Source organism: Apodemus sylvaticus, chromosome 9, assembly GCF_947179515.1.
Source record: "Apodemus sylvaticus chromosome 9, mApoSyl1.1, whole genome shotgun sequence".
NCBI lineage: Eukaryota > Metazoa > Chordata > Mammalia > Rodentia > Muridae > Apodemus > Apodemus sylvaticus.
The window spans coordinates 82,766,997-82,789,327 of NC_067480.1; the positions used below are offsets into that span (position 1 = coordinate 82,766,997).

The 22,331-nt window shown below is 43.7% G+C and overlaps 1 protein-coding gene across 6 annotated transcripts in view; it reads left to right on the plus strand.

The window, feature by feature from the left end:
• Runx2 (RUNX family transcription factor 2) overlaps positions 1-22,331 on the plus strand; it is a 242,141-nt gene that overhangs the window by 71,231 nt on the left and 148,579 nt on the right. For 3 of the 6 annotated variants that reach the window (XM_052192214.1, XM_052192216.1, XM_052192215.1), the window contains exons 4-5: positions 3,370-3,543; positions 21,183-21,344. In XM_052192214.1, coding sequence (XP_052048174.1) covers positions 3,370-3,543; positions 21,183-21,344 — 336 coding nt within the window. The remainder of the gene's footprint in view (positions 1-3,369; positions 3,544-21,182; positions 21,345-22,331) is intronic. The other 3 variants (XM_052192217.1, XM_052192220.1, XM_052192218.1) reach the window with 1 other exon arrangement.

Genomic DNA, 22,331 nt, shown 5'->3' on the forward strand with positions numbered 1-22,331 from the left:
TATGTAGACATTTGAAGGTGACATCAGGATCCTTCCTCAGTTGCTGTCCACCGTATGCTCTGAAGCCTGGAGTCTCACTGGGACCCCGAGCTCGCTGGAATGGGGCAGTCTTGCTGGCCAGTATGCTCTGGAGATCCCCTGTCTGTCCCTTCTGAGTGCTGGGATTATGTGAGCCCTATGCTCACCCACACTTACTGGGTTCTGGGGATCCAAACTCTGGTCCTTTCGCTTGCACAGCAGGTGGATGCTTATCCACTGAGCCACTCTTCAGATCCTAGAGTCTTTTCTCTAGATTCTTTTCCCTAGAGCAGTAATGGAAAAATTGCCCGCTCTTTGCATCTGCCTGCTGTTTGGAATAGCTCCTCTTCAGGGGCGAGGACGGTTTAGGTTTAGTTCTCTAAACAGCAGGACCAATTACTCTAGCCTTCTCTCAGTGCGTGACTCCGCTGCGTCCTGTGTTCTTGGTCTCTGGAGGGACTGCCTGGTGCTGATGATTGCAGTGTGTCTTTCAGCCCGCCGTCATTGAGCACCCCGTGATGTGGCTTAGCGGCAGCCACTATTCGTCATGGTTGAAAGATGAAGAACCTGTTTGGCTTTTGTTTGGCATTGTGCTGTAAGGGTCTTGTTGTGGTTGTGGTGGTTGCTAGGAGAGGATGAGAAACACAGACAACAGACATGCTTTTCTCTATTGGCATCCTCTGATAGATACTCTATACACCATTAGTTGTCTGCACATCCGTGGTAGCTGCCTTTGAGGATAACTCTAAAAAACATCATTGGGCCTTTAAAAATTTCACCTGCTCTTTACATTTTTCACACCCAAGGGCTATTCAAAGTCCTTTCCTCTTGTCTGCATTCTCCTAATAGGAACAGCATTGGGCTAAGACTAAATAAAGATGTGCCCATATATCACACATGCTGAACACACAATACAGTGTGTACGAGTCCATATAAGACTGAACAGCCTTCTCTGTAGCCTTCAGGACATTCACCACTGTAGAAAGTGGCTCATTAAGAAAAGAACTTACAGAAACAACTTCATAAGCTTTTAATAGCTATATCAGAGAGAGAGAGAGAGAGAGAGAGAGAGAGAGAGAGAGAGAGAGAGAGAGACCAGAAAAGAAGGAAGAGGAGGAAGATATTCTATGTATCTGACTGTACAGGGAAGGTCCGCTACAGCCATTTACTTGTTGAGATAATGGGTAAGTTATTGTGATTGAACTCTGGCTAGTCTTTCAACGTATGTTGACAACTCGTCTTCATATGTCACTGGGCCTCTTAAGTGCTCTAGGCACACCACATCATACAGCTCAGAGAGGAAGACAGAGAGCCAGCAGTGACGAGACCTCATGATGAGTAGGAAGCTCAGTCCCTTCATGTTACAGCTGTTGTGGCATCCTGGCCAAGCTAGTCAAGACTTGAGGGCCACAGCCTAGGTCCCCTGCCCAGGGAAGACCTCGGTCACTTCATCTATGAATAATTTATTGGTTGGGGTCTAGGGGCTGTTTTGGGTCACCTCTAAAAACCTTTAGGTTTCTGGAATCTATTTGCAATCTGTATAAACTGGGGGGAAATGACAATTAACAACGGATTTCCTTTGTTTTTTTCCTGATCATGTTTTCAACTAGGTCTAGTCCTTCTGTTACATCCAATGCCCAAAACACACACTGGCAGGAAGTAGGAGGTGGGTGCATTTCAGTTAATGGGCCCAGTTGGAACATGCTTGGCTGTGGAGACAGCTACACTCATATTACCAAGCTTTGGCGTCCTGTCTGTTTTCTTTGGGCTGGGTAGGCAATGAAAAAGGAGACAGGAAAATACATTTTGGGGCAAATAAAATAAGGAATTTGTCTTATGAAGACAGCTTATAGCTGGGGAATTCTAACATTCAGTTTAACCCTCTCCTGACACGTTTGTCCCCCTTGTCCTGAACACAGTGGGAGGTAAGGTGTCACAGCACTTAAGGCCGTGACAGATACCCATTCCTGACTGAGGCTGTTCATAATCCATGTTTCGTATTTTTTTTTTGGATGAGCAGTAATGCTCATTCCATTACTTTCGCTTCAGAATGCCCCCTTCTTATTCAGTCATTGTTCCAACCGCACGCCTCGCATCCGCTCCCGGTGTTGGAGCATGTGCTCTGAAGTGCTGAGCAGCAGCTGGGGCTCCCCAGCACAGCCATCCTCTCCTGTTAGGCGTTAGGCACACAGTCACACGCGGTCACAGCACCAAGACACTGCCACACCGCTTCTAGTGGATGAGTCTGTGATTTTTTTGAAAATGTTGCACAGTACTTTGATCTGTTTTTTAATTTGCATGTTTCTTTAATACCCAGATTTTCTTTGCTGTATAACTTGAATAAACCAGAAGAAAGAAAAGGTCTGTCTGTCTGTCTGTCTTTCTCTGTCTCTTTCGCTTTCTCTCATCCCTCCCTCTTTCCCTCCATCCTCCTCTTCTCTCTCTCTCTCTCTCTCTCTCTCTCTCTCTCTCTCTCTCTCTCACACACACACACACACACACATCCCTTCTTTCCTCACCCACCTCTTCTTTCTCCTCCCTCCCTCCCTCACTAACTCCCTCCCTTCCTCCTTTCCATCCCTCTCTCCCTCCCTTGTTTCTCATAATGGGTGGTCACATTCACAGTCACCTATTTGGCCCAACACCACTTTCCACTTTCTTGCATAAAGCTACAGTGGTGGATTTAAAAGAAAACATATTCTGTGTGATTTAACAGGGTGTATTATATGCGCTCAGGCTTTGGCATATCTCAGCATCCCCGGATCCTTTTTGAAAATCTGACTTTCTTTGCTTATGTTTCTTCTTCCTCCCCTCTCCTCGCCCCACCATTTCCTGCCCTCTTTCCTTTTGCTGTCCTTCTTCCTTCCTGTTTTCCTTATTTTGAGTTTTAACTTTTCAGCAAGGAGTAAGTAGGTAGCTGTACCGTAAACAGAAAAAACAAGTCACCATAGTCACTGTGGAAATTGCCCTTCAGAAACGTGTTTGCCCGTGCTTCTGCCCAGTTTTGTGACAGGGTAGCAGATTCCCTGAGCTTTCAAATGGGTTCCAAGCACTCAGTCTCCTCGTCCTCTCATTGGCTGGGATAGAGGAGGCACCCTGAGAGTTCCTCCCTGAGGAACCCTTGACTCCAGGTCACCCTTGGGACCCTCAGTCCCCACATACAGATAGAATTAGGAAGGCCTGACACCCTACAATGCTTGAAGAGCAGTTTGCATAGATGGATCATAATAAATATCAGTATTGATAATTCCTTGGCTTAAAGCACCCAGTATGTATGTTCACATATCTATATAGCACGATCAATTGTTCAGCTAATTAATGTGCTTTTATTTTATGATTTGCTGTTTCCAGGGCACAGACAGAAGCTTGATGACTCTAAACCTAGTTTGTTCTCTGACCGCCTCAGTGATTTAGGGCGCATTCCTCATCCCAGTATGAGAGTAGGTGTCCCGCCTCAGAACCCACGGCCCTCCCTGAACTCTGCACCAAGTCCTTTTAATCCACAAGGACAGAGTCAGATTACAGGTAAGACAGACACATAGGTTTCACTTGGAGTCTGGCAGGCTGGGGGTGAGGGGCTATCAGCTAAGATGTGTTCGATTCATGACTTCCAGAGCTACGATCGGCTCCTGAAAAACTTAACATGCGAAGATACTGATTTCTTCCTATTCATTAAGACCGTTTTGACGTTCGATAACTTCGGGATGAAAATGAAGGTTTCTGCTAATGCTGGGCTGTACACTGTGGCGGGGTGGGAAGAGCTGTGCTGGGGGCCGATGTATGACATACATTCTGTATTGTATTCAGCTGGTGCAGGGGGCAGCATCACACCCTCTGACGATCAGAAGATTAGCATTGCTGACTTGGATTTGAACTTAAATTTCTTACACATATAACAGTCTCATTTAGTTTGCTTCAAAATTGCCCAGGGCTAACAGGAAGCCTTGATTGGTAGTTAGAGGCAGGGTCAGTGAATCATTCCTCAGGCAGACAGAACCCATTTAGGATTCACAATGAGGTCCGGTTCTCCACACCACATTTCTGCTTATATGTTTCAATGAGCGGGTCACTTTGTTTCTTCTTAACACCAGCATCAGGTCATCACTGGCTATGGTGCATTAAGGTCCCAGCTCTTTTTGGTTTTCTACCCCACTGGTGCAAACACAGACCTTCCTTTAGGATCAGTTTGATTGCTTTGAGGTCCCATTGACCCGAATGTGTTGAGTGTGGCAGATCTTTAATCTGCATATCAAAAATATCAAGAGGTCAAAGAATATTATTTCATCTTCTTGTTGTCTTTGCTAGAGACAGACTAGACTAATGAGAAAATGAGTCAAAACAAAACATGCAATAAACCCTAAATGTGCATTGTTTTTGACAGCTAGGTTTTCCTCTGTAGTGGGTATGCTTAAGTATGCATAACAGTCTCAAATCAGAAATGTTTGTGTCCTAACTCTTTTCAGTTTCCTGACCATGTTATGCAAATGTATTATTGAATATTTCCGAAGAGTAGCTTCCCCCCCTTTGGGTTTGATTAGTAAATGAATGCAGTTGCATAAAAAGTAATATGGGATTGTAAAAAAAAATTACCATGTATCAGCACATTGGTGAGCACAGGGTATTGATGTCATGGAAAAATGTCAGTGCTCTGTGAGCAGACCACGTTTTAACCTATCTGAAACTTTAAACAGCACTCGTGAAGTAAATGGCTAAAAATGTGTCCTAGATGTGTTCATGATAAAAGCGAAAGGGTGAGATTCCCACTAGCCTGCGGATGTCACAGCTTTAAAGGACTGGACTTCAGTTGCTTAAAACTCAAAATAGCCATTTTATCAAAATTCTTAGTCTGTGTGTATGTGTGCATGTGTGCATGTGCACATGTGCATGTATTTGTGTGTGTGTGTGTATGTGTGTTAGTGTGTGTGTGTGTGTGTGTGTGTGTGTGTGAGAGAGAGAGAGAGAGAGAGAGAGAGAGAGAGAGAGGAGGGTATGCGTTTATATATCATTTACAATCATGGATACTTTTATATGCTTATACACACCAAATGATTTGGTAACCACTAAGCTACTTAACTTTTCTATTTCTATGTTCTAATATTGAACTATTTGCTAATATGTTAACGACTAATGGTTTAATATTTTGCTTACATTAATGTGTATGTGTGTTTGCCTGCATGTATGTATGTGTTGTGCATGTATGTGCTGCTCTCAGAGTCTAGACGAGGGCATCAGATCTCCAGGAACCAGGGATCATGGGTTCTGGGACCCGAACCTGGCTCCCGTATAAGAGCAACAAGTGCTCTTAACTGCTGAGCTATCTTCCAGCCTCCTACCATGGTTCTTTTAAATGGCGCTTTGAGCCTGTCTGGTGTTCCGTTCACTTAAGAGGCCTAAATCTATAAGTCACAGGAAAGCTCCGTAAACCTAGAACTTTAGTGCTTTAGACATCGTTGAGCCAGACATTGGAGAGGCAGTAGGGAGAGGGCTACCTTTAACAGCATCCCTACATGTGCAGATGTGCAAGTAAGCTTCTGAGAAAGCAGGGACTTGTGAGGGACAGAGCATCTGCAGAGATCTCTCCACTAGCATCTCTCCACTACATCCCTCTGGAGGGGTTCAGGAAGGTTGAGCTCCTTGCTTGCAGTTGCTCGGCAGGTTGGTAGCAGGACATTGAATATTCCTTGGGTCTGTTTCTTAAAACGAAAGTCCGCGGGTACTGATAGCATCTTAGAAGTCCGTCTTACAAGATATTGGCCATTCACTTGGGGGGCTTTGGTATTGGACCAATTAGGGATTAGTTGTTGTCACTGTTTTCCTCACTGTCCTCTTCAGGTCACAATAGCCTTTCTCTAGCCTCCCAATGCAAAGCTCTACACATGTGACATGCTCTTGATTGTGTGAATGTTCTTTAAATGTCCTCACATTGTTGCAGAGGTTGGGGTGGGGGGGACAAAGATACCTGCAAATAGTCAAGGATATGCTGAGTGTTTGAAACCAGACAAGTAGGAAACCCAGGAACACCGGGGTAGTGGCTACATCTTGGGTGAATCACACTATTCATCTTCTTGTTTATTTAGTGTACTTTTGAGCCCAGCACATGCAGAGAACCCCATCTTTGGTAGGGCAGGAGAAAGTGCTCTCCTTCATCTCCTCTAACTGAAGAGGCTCATTTGGATCTTGGCCCTCATGTACCATGCTTTTCACAGTAGTCTGCCTGCTGATGAGATGGAACTCTACCTCAGGTCTCTTCATTATCTTCCTGGGGAAGAGCCTTTCTCCAAAGGCTCCTCTCCATTCTCTGAGAATTTGTAGGGATGCCATTGTTTCTTAACTTAGCATATCTGTTTTTCTCCATTGGCTAGTGTGGACTTCTCACTAAACAATGAATCCAATGAGAATCCAACAGAGAAGAAATAGGTGCAAAAAAGGAGAAATCTATCATGCTTTTCTTGTTGGCATGGGCTGTGCTTTCTAACTTCTTATCCAGGCCATTCTTGTCTCCAAAAGGTGAATTATGGCAAAAATCACATTTCTATATAATTCTCTGTAGTTAAAGCAGTTGGTTTCATATTAGAATGAGCTGCAGAACTCACATTCTTGAGACTTGCCTAGAGCCGTAACTTAGCATTTTCTATTGCCATTCTAGTTGGTGTAATTCTCTGTTCAAGGATGTTTGTCATGGGACCTGATTCTCTCTCATTAGCTTGGTTCTCTTGAGTTGTTTACCCCTGAACAGCACACAGTGGTCATGGTTGTATGCTCATCTGAAGTTCTTCATCTTGTCCAACATCAAAGACAGATGACTTTTTCAGAGTCCCAGAACAGCAAAATGAAATGCAAGGAAACCGTTAGTGCTTAGTGGTTCATAATTAGCCTTTTTAAATGTCTCTTGCAGTTCCTAGGGCCAAAGGTCCTAGCAGTGTGGTGGGCTGGCTTCTTTACTGTGCCAGACTGGTGGTGCCACTCTGTTGATGTCTTTGATGGGTCATGTTCTTTCTGCCTGAGGGACCAGGGCCTCCCCACAGCTTCCTGAGGAAGTTGCTTCCTCCCCAACTCTTTTTTATCATTCTGACATCTGCTGCCTGTCTCTTGGCACCAGGAAACACCTAGCATGTTGCAAACGCCAAAACCCCTTTGACTCAGCATGTGGCAATGGTTTTGGAGGTTGAAGATCCCATGCTAGGAGGTGCTCCTCATGACAGCTGCCACTGTAAATTCTCTGTATGACACAGCTGTACGTAAAAGTAATTCTGGTGATTCATACCCTTGGGCTCTGTGGGATGGAATTTTGATCTCATCACTGGAAAGACAGTATATACTGATATTTTTTCTCTTAATCATTCATGCAGGAAGTCGGTTGAGGCTTAATGTATTGCTAGGCATCGTTGTAAGTGAATCAAATAGATGCAGTTTTTATAATGGCTTTTATGAATTTTAGAACTGCAGTGTTTTGTATTTGCAATCTAGTTCATGTAATCTTCTGTGCAAATATATTTTTATAATAGGGCCTGGTCCTCTCTCATTAGCTTACATTTCAGTGACATTTACAGCCAATAAAGTAGCAGTACAAGTATACAAGACATCATTTCAAATTAAGTGTCCTGGAACATAGAATGAAGCACCTAGTATAGAGCGACTTAGGAAGGGAAGTCACTAATTTTGATTGCAAAGTTGGGAAAGGAATCTTTGGAGACAGGCCTGTGAGGAGCAGCATGTAAGTGGTGGGAGGACTCATGCAGATGGGAGGACTCATTAGGATGAACAGACTCAGAAAAGCAGGCCGAGGCAAAGCTATGGAGGACCTTGAAAGATGGTTCCTCTGAAGGATACGGACCAAGGGATGGGTGTTTTCTAATCACCGACGTGTTTACATGCCTACACAGGTGCTCTGTGTAGGACGCATGCATCCCATGGGTCAAAGGAAGAAGGAGGCTGTGTTCAGGGTGCTGCTCCAGGAGCTGATCTGCTGATACTGTGAGGAATGTAGAACTTGGGGCTTTTTGACCTGGGCAACTAGAGGATAGTGATGTCATTTTATAATGTGGGGAAGACTTGGGGAGGGTATGAGTTATTTATTAAACACTAAATGAAAATTAATCTTCCATGCACATAGATTCTGGAAGCATCCAGGATAGTGTTTATTTGTTTGTTTGTTTGTTTCTGCTATGACTTCCATTTTCAGTAGACCCCCAGCCAGGGCTAAATTCTTGTGTATCTACTAGATGGGCCACTGTATCATTTACAGTGTCTTTCTCCTTGTGGGAGGTGCATGCCGCTCACCTGACATTTTGCTCACAGTCTCTTTAGTAATATGTCATCATATTCCTACTTTTTCCTGGCATATCCTTCTGTTTATTATTTTCCCCAAGACATTCTTTCTTCCAAACTTGGATCAATGGGCACTGCCTCTGCCAGGCCTCTGCCAATCCACTCACCGGGTCAGGCTCCGTTGCCACCTTGTGCAATGCTCCATTACGTCATGTTCCCTGTGGGGACAATGACTTGACCACACGTTGTCTCTTGCATCAGACTTTCCATTTTTCAAAGTCTGAGGCCACATTACATTCATCTTTGTGTCCCTATTGTCTTCAGAAATGCCTAGGGCTTGGTGATAAATGGATAAATAGGTCATTGATTTCTTCAGGAAGTATGATGGACTATTATCCTGGACTTAGTCTTTGTAGTTTCTATTTGATTGGATTCTTATTAGCTATCATTTATTGTTGCATATCACGAGCCCGGCATTGTTCCAATGAGGTTAAGTCACACACCCTTCACAATGGGTCTTTTAGGTAGGTAGTATTGTTGTGGCAACCGAGGGCCAGAAAAATAAAGTAGCTCACCCAGGCTCCTACTCACAACTACAGACCATTAAATAAAAGATTTAAGAAACCTCTACATAGTTCCATGCCCAAATTGAATATTGCCTTGTATGCTAGAGAAGACACATTTCTTAAAGGGATACACTTTAGGAGTTTCTGGTCTGTACTTTAAAGTGCTTATTGATACCTTAAGATGTTCTGCAAATAATATCCTTTGTAGATGGCTGAAGTCGAGTCCATTGTTACATTCGTTGTTTCTGAGTGACAGGTTTTTGGTGGACAGTCACCTGTACCTCCATCAAGTTGGACATGTCATTAACTATCTAAGTGAACATGTGTTGTGTGCGAGCACTTTCCTTTTCTGCTTTCCACTGAATATTATTTAGGATCCCCAGGGAAGATAGTCTCCTAAAAGAGATACATTAAGAGTATCTAATTATCCTTTAATATGCAACAAAATCATTTTAATGATTAAAGTGCAGTTCTATAAAGCATGTGTTCATAGTAATAATTTTAAAAAATGATAGCTGGGGGGAACAGTTTACCAGGCAGTCCAAGGCCATATAAAGTGCATGAGCAGTCACCTTGATGGGGTAAAGTCATCTCCCTCCACTTCAATCCCATTCTGTAGTTCCTGGGGGAAATAAAGCTCCTTTAGAAGTTAAGAGGCTTTCCCTCCAATTGTGCCAGCAGGATTAGCATATGCATGGTTGGCTGACCTAGGCTCAGTCTACTGTGACTTGTCCTGAAGCATTTGTCAGAATAATCCTCTCAGAAGTAGGACAGGACAGCTGAGCAGTGTGTGTCTCAAATTGCCATTCTCTTCAACCGCTGAGTGACCACACGGTTCTGGGATGGGAGACAGGCCGGGGAGGAGGCATGGGTGGTGTGAGGGTGGTTGTGAGTGGGACTGATAGGGAACCTAAGAGAGGCTCAGGCAGAGTGGCTGCAGGGTCTACCAGTGTGGATCTGGAAAGAGAAGTGAGCCAACACGTCCCTATTACCTGGAGGCACCGTGGAGTTTAAAAGAGGTGAGGCCACCATGTCAAAAAAAAAAAAATGCACCATTGGAAGTAGTTCTCAATGGCACTGTGTTTGAGTTTCTGGAGTCACCAGAAAGTCCTGCCCAGGCTTCTTCCTTTGAGAACCATTGGGCAGGGCGTCCAGGTAAATAGGCTTGCTGCTTTGCCCATGTGTGTGCCGGAAATCCCATGGGAGGAAGCTGCTGATCACAATTCTTATTTTCAAAAAGGAACACAAATCCTGTGTGTAAACACTGTCTCCTGTCTGTTAGCTTTGGGAGGCAGCCTCTGCGTACAGCCGAGATGAAGCGTGAGCTCCCATCTTTGAAGAGCCAGGCTCCTGGGAGGGGACAGCAGCTGCAGGCTCCTGCTGTATCGCTGAAGATTGTTTTACAGTCAGAGAGGGAGGATGATCCGGGGGACAGTCAATTTCTTGTCCCAAAGACTCCTTTTTGTATTTTCTCCTTTCTGGACCAGCAGATCCACAGCCGCCACCTAGCAATAGCAAGAGGTGTCTGTGTGCTACATCTTGCTTCATTCCGGTTGCATCTGTCCTTAGGTTTCTTTCCAGAGAACGTATTGATTTCATCCTTCCATTCTTTTTCCACAGAAAAAGAATTCCATTTTTTCCCTTATAGTTTCATGTTGGTTTTACATACATGGATGCAATATATGTATATGAACCTGTATGTAATCTATGCATACAAGCCATTCCACTTCATTAATTGTCTAGGAACCTTGCTTGCCACCTTTTACATTCAGTGACAGCCTGTAGGCCAAAGGCCCAGGGGACTACACTGGATGGACATATACAGCTGTCAGGCACATCTGCCCTAGGTGTGCTAGGCTATATTTTGATCATTTAAGTTTCTGGGGCTTCTTGCAGAGACCCACTGTGCATTGCCTATGTGGGCTGAGTAACAATAAAGATGTATTTATATATTTTTGAAGCCAGAAACATATCTAAGCCATTCTTAATTTGGTATATTGAACATACAAATTATATACATATGTAAGTATAATATTTAATACTAGTTTGTATGTAATATTTTATCACTTAATATATAGAAACACACTCCAGGAATAAAATTGCATAAGACCACTCACTTACGAACATCTAGTTGATTTTTGGAGGCCTCGTTCAATCAGGATCTGCTTTCTCATAGTTTAGAAACAATTCACTTTAATGGAATTTAAAACAACAGCTTTGGCAGAGGTTGTCAGTGCTGACTTATCTAGTGACTAAGAAAATTGGAGCCTGAGGAGATTTCTGAAATCCTCTGAGCTGAGGTAGGAAATCTATGTGTCTGGAAGAGAGCTTTGACAAGGTGGTTTTAAGTGGGGAAGGGTGGAAGGCTTTGGGAGGAATGTTAACTTATGTGTGAGACATCGCCAGAGTGAATAGAGGGAAGGGGGAAGGCTGAAAGACATGACTTGATTTTTAATTGCTGGTTATGGTGACTTTTGGGGATCACACGTGGCTTGCAGTCTGTGGGGACCTTTGCTGTTGGATTACCCTGTGCTGCGACTCTCAATCCTGTCTCTCACAGCTGACCAGCACAAGCACTATGTTCGGCTCCCTCTTTGTATTTGTTTTATGGTTCAAATTCTTCATCCAGTGACTATCCCTCGCACCTACCTCACTGTGAAGCTTGGAAAGATGGCTTCTAACCCTTCTAGGCTGCAGTAAAAATAACAGACAGATGTAGGACCAGAATGCTAGTAGATGCCTTCTTCAAATCCGGCTATGATGTATATCAATGACCACTTCCTGGTAGACTTCTTCGCTGCTTATACATCAGAGAGGAAGTATCTCCTTTCCCAAGATACACAACAGGCAAGTGAGCTTTCTACTAACTGGTTGTCCTCAGAGTCCTGGGGACAAGTTTTAGGTGAGCCCTTTCTGCCTTCTGCCTTCCATGGTGATCAAGTGTTAAAAGTGCTTTGTATACAGGCTATTGAGCAGGACTTGGGTGATGTTTTTTTTAGTGGACTAGAAGTACGCTGACACCAGCAATGGTCCAAAATATTAATCAAATTAATTACATAAGTCTTAATATTATATGTCTTAATAATTATATAAGTCTTCAATCTTTGGTATATTTTAGTATCACCTGAGGGAGACTGTTGAAAGGCTCTTTAGCTTTGAATTAGAATATAGGAGGTGAGGCCAGCAAAAATTCCTTGTTCTAACACCCCAGGGTCACTTTGCCTATTCAGAGCCAATAGTGACACAGCTCAGGGAGTGTCAGAGAGCTTCATCCTTACAGTCAGATGGTGTGTGGAGGCATTCAGTGTTTTCTGCTCATTTTTTCGGTTTTCCCAGACTTGAAGAAAGTCTTCGAGTGCAGTCCCTAGACTTGAAATTCATTTCAGCTGCTATCTTTGCTGCATGTCCTTCCCCGTGTCTGGCCCTCAGCTGGATTCCTGCCCTTTTTCTGTTGTGATGCTGTCAGCACCACTGACTGCCCCACCCCATTAAACAAGCAAAGCAGAACAACCAAAAAAAAGAGTTGCAATGACCTTCCTTTACACTTAGCATGAATGCTGGTGATTCCAGCACAGGCCAGCAACTCCGGTGTCACCTGGCTCCTCCCACTTCTGCGTTCCCAGCTCAGGCTATGTTCACAATTTTGTCAGGCTCCGTAAAGACACTATCTTCCAGGTCCTCAAAAAGACCACATTGCCGTCTCATTGCCCACCCCCTGTTAACCCCACATAGTTACCCTCTGGGCTTCTGCCTCTTGACCAGATCTTGGCTTAATCATCATGACCTTAGGAAAGTAATGTCTCCCACCATCTCTTCCTATGGTGTCATGGAGAGCTCCTTCTTATAACTTATCACAGTTATATAACGATTTGATTAATGTCAGTCTCTCCTATCCAGCCGTAAACTCCAGAGGGATTGCTAGTTCTATTTTTATCGATTACTAATATTCCTAGAGCCCAATACAGTACCAGAACAGACAGTAGTTTGCAAAGTATGGACGAGTGCCTGGGCGCAATAGGTAATCATCATCTCCCTGAATATAAATGTTACCATGCCTGAGGCATGACACTGCAGATAGCTGATCAATTTGATTGACACCAGCTCAATTTGAACCTGTATTTACTATACCCGCACTGGTTTTAAGTTAGTGTCAGGCCCCTTGGCCAGCCCCACATCCTAGCTATAATTCAAATTGTGAGCATACCCTTTGAATCTTACTCCTTTCCTTCTGTCCACTTTACCAGAGAGGTCCAGGTTGTGATAAAACTAAGGCCAGCTTAGATGTGACATGTGGCAGAACCTCCAGAGTCTTCTCTTGGGGTTTTCTTTAAATATGGACAGTCCCTCCATTTCTGTCTCACACTGCCCAGTGCTCATATCAATGCAGACACACCTGTCATCACCCTGCTGAGAAGTGCAGCTTGTTTCTGAGTTCCGCCATTTCCACATCATGTTCTAGGACACCATATCATTGGCTGCACCTACCATTTCTTATTCCCTTCCCTCCTCTTGACTCCAGAGATTCATTAAACCTCACTTTTGCATTACTAACCCGTTGGCTTGCCTACATAGCACCCAGGTTTATCCAAATGGCTCACCGCTCCTTCCTGAACTTTCCATTCACGGCTCTGTGAATCGCTGGGCGGGTTTCCTGCCAAGTACTTCTGTCTGTTAGCTTACTTGGTTCGGGGACCAGATGAGAAGCCAGAATCCTATTCTCGGTCTTTCTCTAGCGTGAGCCACTTTGATGGAAGGAACCTCTCTGAGACATTTCTCAACCTCTGTCTTTCATAGTCATCTCAAGTCAGACCCTGCATGGCTTCTGTCCTTTCTGTTGCAACTGCTGTCTCCTGGAAGGACTGAGCAGGGAGCTCACGTTCCTGAGCAGGAATCACAGAATTTTATAGGTGGGAAGAGCTTTCCCATATCCGTTCTTACTTTGAGAGAACAACAAGACTCTGATGATGTGAATTACTGGTCTGTGGCAGCACACACTGAAGCGAAGGAGCTTATTCATGTTTAGATGGTGCTGGCCATTCAACACGAGGAACTGAATGGAGCGAGACAAACTCATTCTGAAAATTCAACCTAGCTGAAAGGGTTTTTGGGGAACACATAGCATGTATACTGTTTTGAACTATAAACATATGAAAGTATGGATGACTGTGAAATATGTTTATTGTGACAGAAATGTGTGGGAAAGAGGACAGTGATTAACTGTTAATAGAATTGGCCCTATTTGACCCTAGTAGTTAGTGGTCAAGAGGCGTGACTCTAAAGTAGACTCTGTTTACACTTCCATTTAAATACTTCATTCTTCTCAATGAATACCTGAGCTTCACACAGTCCTACTGGAACACTGAGCAGGGAAACTGGATAAACGATAAGAGGTGACAGAGTGACGGAGCTCTAGCTGGGCCCCCCTATTGTAGCTGTAGCCACTGCAGACACACCAAATGGAAATCTCCTCTGTTGTCTTGCTTTACATGCAGTTCTCCATGATAGTTCCAACAGGAGGAAGCTTTTGTGTGCTAGCCCAGGCTTTTCCCATGCTTTCCTGCTTTCTCCTCTCTATGTGAAGCCTAGCATCATGTCCACAGTGTGTCTCCTTGTGATTCTTAGGAAAACCATTTATACACTCATGAGTGACCCAAGTATTTATCCATGCGGACTTGCCGACACCAGCCTAGCAATCTGGTTCCCTCATCTCTCTTCTGCTGGGCTTTGTCAGAGCTCTCTGCCTGTTTTACTCTTTCTCCTAATGACATTCAGAAAGTTCCATGTGTTTTCCTGTAGGCAGTACAGAGGGTCCCTCCTTCATGTTTCTTAGTGTCTAATGCTCAGTCTTACAGACATGGGATTTTTGTTTTGGTTCTTTTGGTTATTTGTGAATATGAAGGCAGACAGCCCCGCACATATCAGGTGAGGGAGTATTCAGCTGCCCTCAGGCTAGTTCCATGAACACATGCCTGTTTTCCTGCTGTCCCTACCTTTGCATGAATGGCGGTTGCAGTTTTGTTGATGAAAGTCAGACACCCAAGCCTTTACGATTGTTTTCTAGCAGCCCAGGTCTGGTGCCTTCTGTGCTGCCGTGTTTGGGGTTTGTAAAGAGCAGGGCAGCATACATGCTCTTTAGTAACTCAGAGGTGAGGTGCAGGGACACTGTTGGAGGTGGAGAACTTAGAAAAACTTCTCTGCCATTGGTGCTTTATGGCTAGTTTTTAACTTCGGAGCATTCTTGAAAACCCAAATACATGCTTGGGATACCTCGCCTCATTATGTCAAATGCTTGGTTCTTTTTTAAAGTCTTTTCCCGCTCTAGCTTCCAATGAGAATTTAACCCAAGCTCTTAGTAACCGCTCTCGGTTTCTTGAGGTAACTGGGATTTCCTCAAGATACATGATCACGGTAGTTCTGAGAGATCACTCCATCTGTTGCTGGGTGTTCCTGGTGGCAACCAGGAGCTTGCTTCCATGCAGCTGGGGGGCTTTTCTTTCTGGGTTCGTCTGTGTGTTAACCATCCATCCACACCTCCGCTGCTCTCCCCAGTCCCCTACACAATCATTCCTGTCCATCGTGACTAAGGACAATAGGCCCATTATTGGAAAGACCTGATTTTTCCTTCTCAAATTTATATTATGGGTCAGATTTGATTTCCAGTTCCTGCTAAACTACTCTTTTTTTAGGCAGTAGGAGTTTGTGCACCAGTAAAGTTGTAGTGATATTGAAACATGTTTGTGGTAATTTACCATTTTAGATTTCTCAGGCACTAGAGATGTGTGCACATAAATTGTAACGCTAAAGGTTTTGCTTCTAAGCATTAATATTTGTATAGAAACAGTTACACTCTGGCAATGCAGTAAGGAACTTTGGACACTGCGAGCTGTAGTTTTAAAGCATCATGGGAATATCAAAAGTTTAACAACAGTGACTGGAGACATGGCTCAGTGGTTAGGAGCACTGCTGCTCTTCCAGAGGACCCAGACTCAGTTCCCAGGATCTACAACCACCTGCGACACCAGTTCCATGGGCTCTGACACCATCTTCTGTCATCCTTGGAGACTGCACACATTTGGCACAGATACAAACATACAGGCAAAACACCCATACATACAAAATAAAATTAAATAAGTCTTTACAAACACATCTTACAAAAGCTCAACATTAGTTTTGATTTCTTTTGACATCTCCTGAGAGACTTTAGGTGCTTTTGTGTGATTGCTGCCCATCCAGGATTGACCTCCAGCCCACGTCTGACACTTTCGTACCCTGGGCTCTCACTGGTCTTAGTTCGGAGTCAGCTCCTGATGCTTTCGTCCTGTTTCTGAAGACCCAGAAAAACAAGCCACACTGTGTGGCTCTGGTGGGTTCAGGCAAAGACACCCAAAGCTGATTCGTGGCTAACCCTAAGGTCTGTTTCCGTGCCAGGTTCTATAATGTTCTCAGTAGTGACTGACTCATCAGAGGGCAGAGTGAACCCCAGAAGGCTCAGGTTTCTTCAGGAAGTGCAGTTCAGAAAGCACTCATGAGAAATAGTTAAGGTTGCTTATCTCCACTGTAGGCATTAATTATTGTATATATATACACACACACACACTCACATACATATACATATACACACTCACACACACACTCATATACATATACACACTCACACACACACTCACATACATATACACACAAACTCACATACATATACACACTAATGCACATGCACATACTTACATATATGTACATATACATACACAAAACACACATACACAAACTCATATGCACATACATATACAAAAATATATACTCACATATATATATATATATATACACTCATATACAAAAACATATCCACATGTAAACACATATACACATACACACACATGTGCACACACATAAATACACATGGACACATATACACACAAATACAGATACACACATTTGTTGTGATCATCTATATAAGTTAAGATTACACATTCTTAGGAAACATATTTAGCTCTTTTTCTTCTGCCACAAGACTGGAAGGTTGAAGGCCATGCTATTTGAAAAGATGGAATTTCTCTTTCTGAGATGAAACCGAGTCCAAGAAGGAGCAGGGTCAAAGATAAAGAGGGATGCTTGATTCAGGACATCCGTATGATGAACACAGATGCAGCCTGACTGCGTGTTGAGATCTTCACAAGCTGGGGGGGAGCTGTTTTGTTTTTCCCTATGTTGCTGATGAAATTGAAGCTTAGACAGGCATGTCCTATGTCCAGTCAGTGGCCCAGAAATGGCACCTGTGAGATCGATGGTTTGTTTGCTCATTCACTGAGTATTAGGTAAGGCCTGGGATGGGGCCACTCAGATACTCCCCTTCAACATAAGGTGGTCGCCCCTCATACCTTCTCTAGTGGATACACTATGATACTTCTTATACTTTATTTTTCTTTAGTGTCTCTCCTGCCTCCCCCCACCATTGTCACATTGTCACATGTAGGATGATGATTGACCTTGAAGGAGATTGGCTGAGCTGCAGCCAATCCTCTGCGAGGGACAAAGCGTTCTTCCCTTGTTTGGTGTTAGTGAGGACATCCTTGGGAAAGGCTTCCACTCAAAGCAAAGTGGTCCTTTAAGGGACCATTCTAGTTGATATCTGGCAGGCTGAAATTTTATGTAAAACTTCTTAGTGTAATAACTCTTTGATAGCTTAGAAATTTAGAGTGATTAATTACAACATTTTACTATTATAGTATTTATTTAAGCCACCCGGAAGTTTGTTGCTGAGTGGCTTGCATGCTGAAGGCCTGCATTTAATTATATCATCTGATCTCAGAAGTATTTAAGAGCTGCGTGCACTCAGAAGTAGTCCAGATAGTGTGGAGTCAGACTTTTATTTCATTGGTAATGATGCTGATTTACCATTCGCTGTGTATTATTCGATTTGGCCATGGAGGCTTAATTAAGAGATGGTATTGCCACCTTCCATTTAAAATCAGCAGCTCTAGAAAGACACCCTAGGTCGTGAGGTAGAGTCTGCCCATGTGAGTTAAAAAGTGCAATCATTTTGACATCCATCCTAGGAGTTATCAGAATGCTTTCTTGTCATCTAGTCCTCCAAACGTGACAGCAGTTATTATTGTATTCAATTTACAGGCAGAACCTTTTAACTACTAAATAGGTACCACGAAAGGCAGATAGCTTACCAGATTGGGCATGGGTCCTGCCACACTCATTGAAACCCAATCAAGATCATTATTCCCATTCCACAGATAAACCACTCAACACAGCGGGGAGCTGGAAACCTGGCCTCAGTCTGTCTTCACGGCCAGTGGGCATGGCCACTTCAGCATGCTATGCAGCTGATGTCATGTAGCTAACCAGTAGCCTGACCCTACACTGCACATTGTCTTAATAGAAGGCCTGTTTATTTCCTACTGTCTCTCTCAGGGTCATGTCACAACCAAGCACCCTAATCCCTTTGTGATACATACATACATACATACATACATACATACATATATACATATGCATATGTATGTGTATATATATATATATGTATATACTTTTAAAAATTCACTTTACATCCTGATCTCAGTTCTCCCTCACATAGTCTCTCCCCTTCTTCTCTCTGAGAAGAGCGACCCCACCCCCCATATCAACTCACCTTGGCACACCAAGTCATCACAGTGCTGGGCACATCCTCCCTCACTGAGGCCAGTTATAGAGAACAGGACTCAGAGGCAGGCAACAGAGTCAGGAAGAGCCCAGGTTGTTACCTCCCCTTCCCCAAAGACCAAGCTGCATATTTGCTACAGATGTGCTACAGATGTGCTATACATGTCCAGACCATGTATGCTTGTTAGATGGTGATTCAGTCTCTGAGAGCCCGCAAAGGGCCAGGTTACTTGTCTCTGTGGATCTTCTCGTATAGTCCCTGTTCCTTTCTGGTCCCTCAATCCCTCCCCCAGTTCTTCTACAAGATTCTCAGAGCTCAGTCTATCGTTCCTTTGTGATATTTTAATCACTACTGTCATTCCGTGGGTCCTGTTGTGATTTCCTCCAGTTTAGGCAGGGAGGAGTATCCCACTAAGTCACTGTTGCCTTTGAGGACTGGACACACAGATCAAACTGTCTGCTGAGGAAGTCATCTGGCGCAGATAATCTAGACTTCGCAATCCTAACATCTATTCATCCACACTCCCGTCTTGTAGCTGTGTGGCGGTTGTCGGTTGTCCCTTTCATCTGTTGAGAATGTGCTTGACTCCAGCCCCTTGCCTTTACGAGACAGTTTTCCTGCTCTGTAAGGAGCCAACCCTTCCCCATCTGAAGATGGTTTCCCATTTCTCTAAATAGTAACTAACATTCGAGGAGGAAGGCAAAGTTATATCAGTATCTGAGGATAACAAGGACCAGTCACTCGGAGTTGAAATGCTGCCAATCTGTACAATCTCAACCTTGGGAGTTTGAAAGCATAGAAATTCATTAGTTTTAACCATCAACTATCTTTTAGACTTCTGAAGAAAGTTTATGTTATTACAGTACTGCCTTTTTCTTGAATCACAAACTCAGGTAAATGTTTCTTATACTTGAATTGGGGGTGTCCCCCCATATCTATTAATGTCAGTAAACATCAGATAAATACCCAGATGTATTTAATTATTTCCACTCAAGGAAGTATGTCCTATTTAGATAATCTTTAAATAAATTGTTTCCAAACTGAACAAATAAACAAGAAATAGCTGAAACTCAACAGCTTCAACTGCATAGAAAAACCTAGAGGCTTTAAAGGAGGAACCAGCCCAGGAAAAATCTGAGTCTCATTATGTATTCATTTTTATTTTGAGAAATAAACCTGAATTAGCTGTTCAGATGTTTTTTTTTTTAATTAAGCTGTTGATTTTCAAAAAATAAGAGTCAATTCAATGGAGAGTTTTATACCTGTTCCAAATATGCTAAACCTCTGGTGTGTTTTAAGCAAGGAATGAGCAATCAAGAGGATTTTTTGTTTGTTGTTTGTTAGTTCTGCTTTAAGATAAGAATGCAAGAATGAGGGCTGCAGAGATGGATCAGAGAAAGATTAAAACACAGTCTTTATGTTGGAAATAGCAACAAGTATGCCCAAAACACCCTGAACACACCTGATTTTACCTAATCTAGGAAGCTAAGCAGGCTTGGGCCTAGTTAGTACTTGAATGTGTGACCCCTTGGGAATACCAGGTGGGATAGGCTCAAAGGGGGAAAACAAAACAAAATTCCCTTCTCTTCGCTTATACAAATGGATGATGGCCTTTATAACTTCTTAGCCTTGGGCTTCCACATCTCAGAAGCCAGCAGAGCTATGTCAAAGACGGTGTCAGTTCTTGGCAGTTAACCTTGATCAGTTTTCTGCTCATTATTTTTATTATCAGCGAATGTAGGAAGCTCTAAGCTACAGTTCAAACACATGACACTTAACAAAAAGAGGAGAGAGAGATTTCAGTGGGATTAAAGCATTTTCCTATTCTTCTGTTTGGGGGTCTCTTCTTGCTGTCAGGAACTCATATGCTTGGCCTTGAACCTGGATGGCAATATAACTTTTCAGTGTTCAGTCGCAGTTGGTTTTTAAATTGACTTTTGTCTGTTCTCAAAGGTTATTTCTAAAATAAATTTAGCTTTATTATTAGATAATGTATCCTGCTTCCTTTCTTTCTAGTCAGTGAGGGTGCTACCCCTCCTCTGTTCTCTTCTCCATCCTTGACCCTTGCCTCTCCCCCCCCCCATTAGAAAATGCCACTCCACAGACTCCCAGAGAGCTCATTGCAGGGGAAGCCCAGAATCAGGCACTCTAAGAAGGAGAAGCACCCTCAAAACATGATAAGCAACAGTTAAAGGAACAGTCTACATCTTTTGGCAAATTATACAAGTTGATCGATAGAAAAAAAAAACTTAACTTAAAAAATGTGTTCAGGGAAGGAATTTTTGAAAATAGAGAATAAATAAAATAAATTCCACTTTTTGAAAATAAGCAAAGTGGATTGTTTTCTAAATGGCCGCTGGACTTTTCAAATAGAAATATTTATGCATAAGAGAGACAAATGGGCCCTATGTGTGCGCGTGTGCATGCACACACACACACACACACACACACACATTTTGTCATGTTCATTGAGACATCAAGTCTAGAGAGCACTGGGCTATTTGAGGCCTACAAGGGAGAGGCCGTGGGAGATATTTATTCTTATTCTTATTTATTTTAGAGTCTCATGTTTTTTCTTCTGTGCTGTGTCTTAAGTTCTGGGCTGCATGGTTTTTTAGGCTGCGGTATTTAGCTGGAATACTAAATGGGTTTTGTGTTTCATCTTTTCTTTTTCTTCCCAGATCCCAGGCAGGCACAGTCTTCCCCACCGTGGTCCTATGACCAGTCTTACCCTTCTTATCTGAGCCAGATGACGTCCCCATCCATCCACTCCACCACGCCGCTGTCTTCCACACGGGGCACTGGGCTACCTGCCATCACCGACGTGCCCAGGCGTATCTCAGGTAAAGACCAAGCTTTAACTAGAAGCCCACCCCTGCACAGGGGCGGGGGTGGGGGGTGGTACTGGAACAAGCCTGGCTGATTGTGCTGCTCGAAGTCACTGTCTGTTGGAGACAAGTGACATTAGGTACTCAGTCTTTTGCATTTACGGGGCTATCAAACACTTGAACATTCTCAATTCAAGAGAGAAAACTCCACCAGAGACGGCATGCTTTTCTTAAGATAACCTTCAGTATGAGCCAGTTAGTGTCCTGCTGAATCGAATCCTATTTGACAGGTGCTGTCTTGCATCTTGGACCTTCTCCCAAAGGTCACATGCTAGGTCTTCCTCTGCTTGTAAGCCCAAAGGACAGACTGATGGTGCCACCCTCCATCTCGAAAGCCCGGGGTCCAGAGTAACTAGCTCCAAGAGAGATCACCTTCAAGCTTAGGATACTTAGCTTGAAGACCTGTCACTCCCAGCTCTGTGAGCCCCAGAGGAGCCCTGAATGACAGCATGCAGTGACTCAAGAGCGAGGCAGCCCCCTCCCCACTCATAAATCCATCACCCCAGAGACACCCATCGCTTGTGGATCATAGCGGAAGTGTGTGTCTGAAATGGCCTGACCACCCTCTTCTCCATCTAGAAAGCTACAGTAAAGACTTCAGACAGACACATAGAGCGAGAAGCTAAAGGTCCTTCCCTGACCATATGAGTCCCATAAATAAGGAAAGCAATCCCTCCACTCACTGTGATATACACCCCACCCTCATTAATAATCAGATATGACTCCACAGGGCCACGCAAGCTACCGTGTCTCATGTCAGCCTCTGGGCCCCAAGCACCTGTTTGACTCCTGGCCAGGTTAATGCCTTTCTCTCTCTCTCTTTCTCTCTCTGTTTCTGTTTCCGTGTGTCTCTCTCTATCAATCCTCTGCAAAGCTCGGAGCCAACCATTGCTCTCCGCTGAGTCGTCCCTGGCAAGCTGAAACTCCACCAGCAGGCTTCCC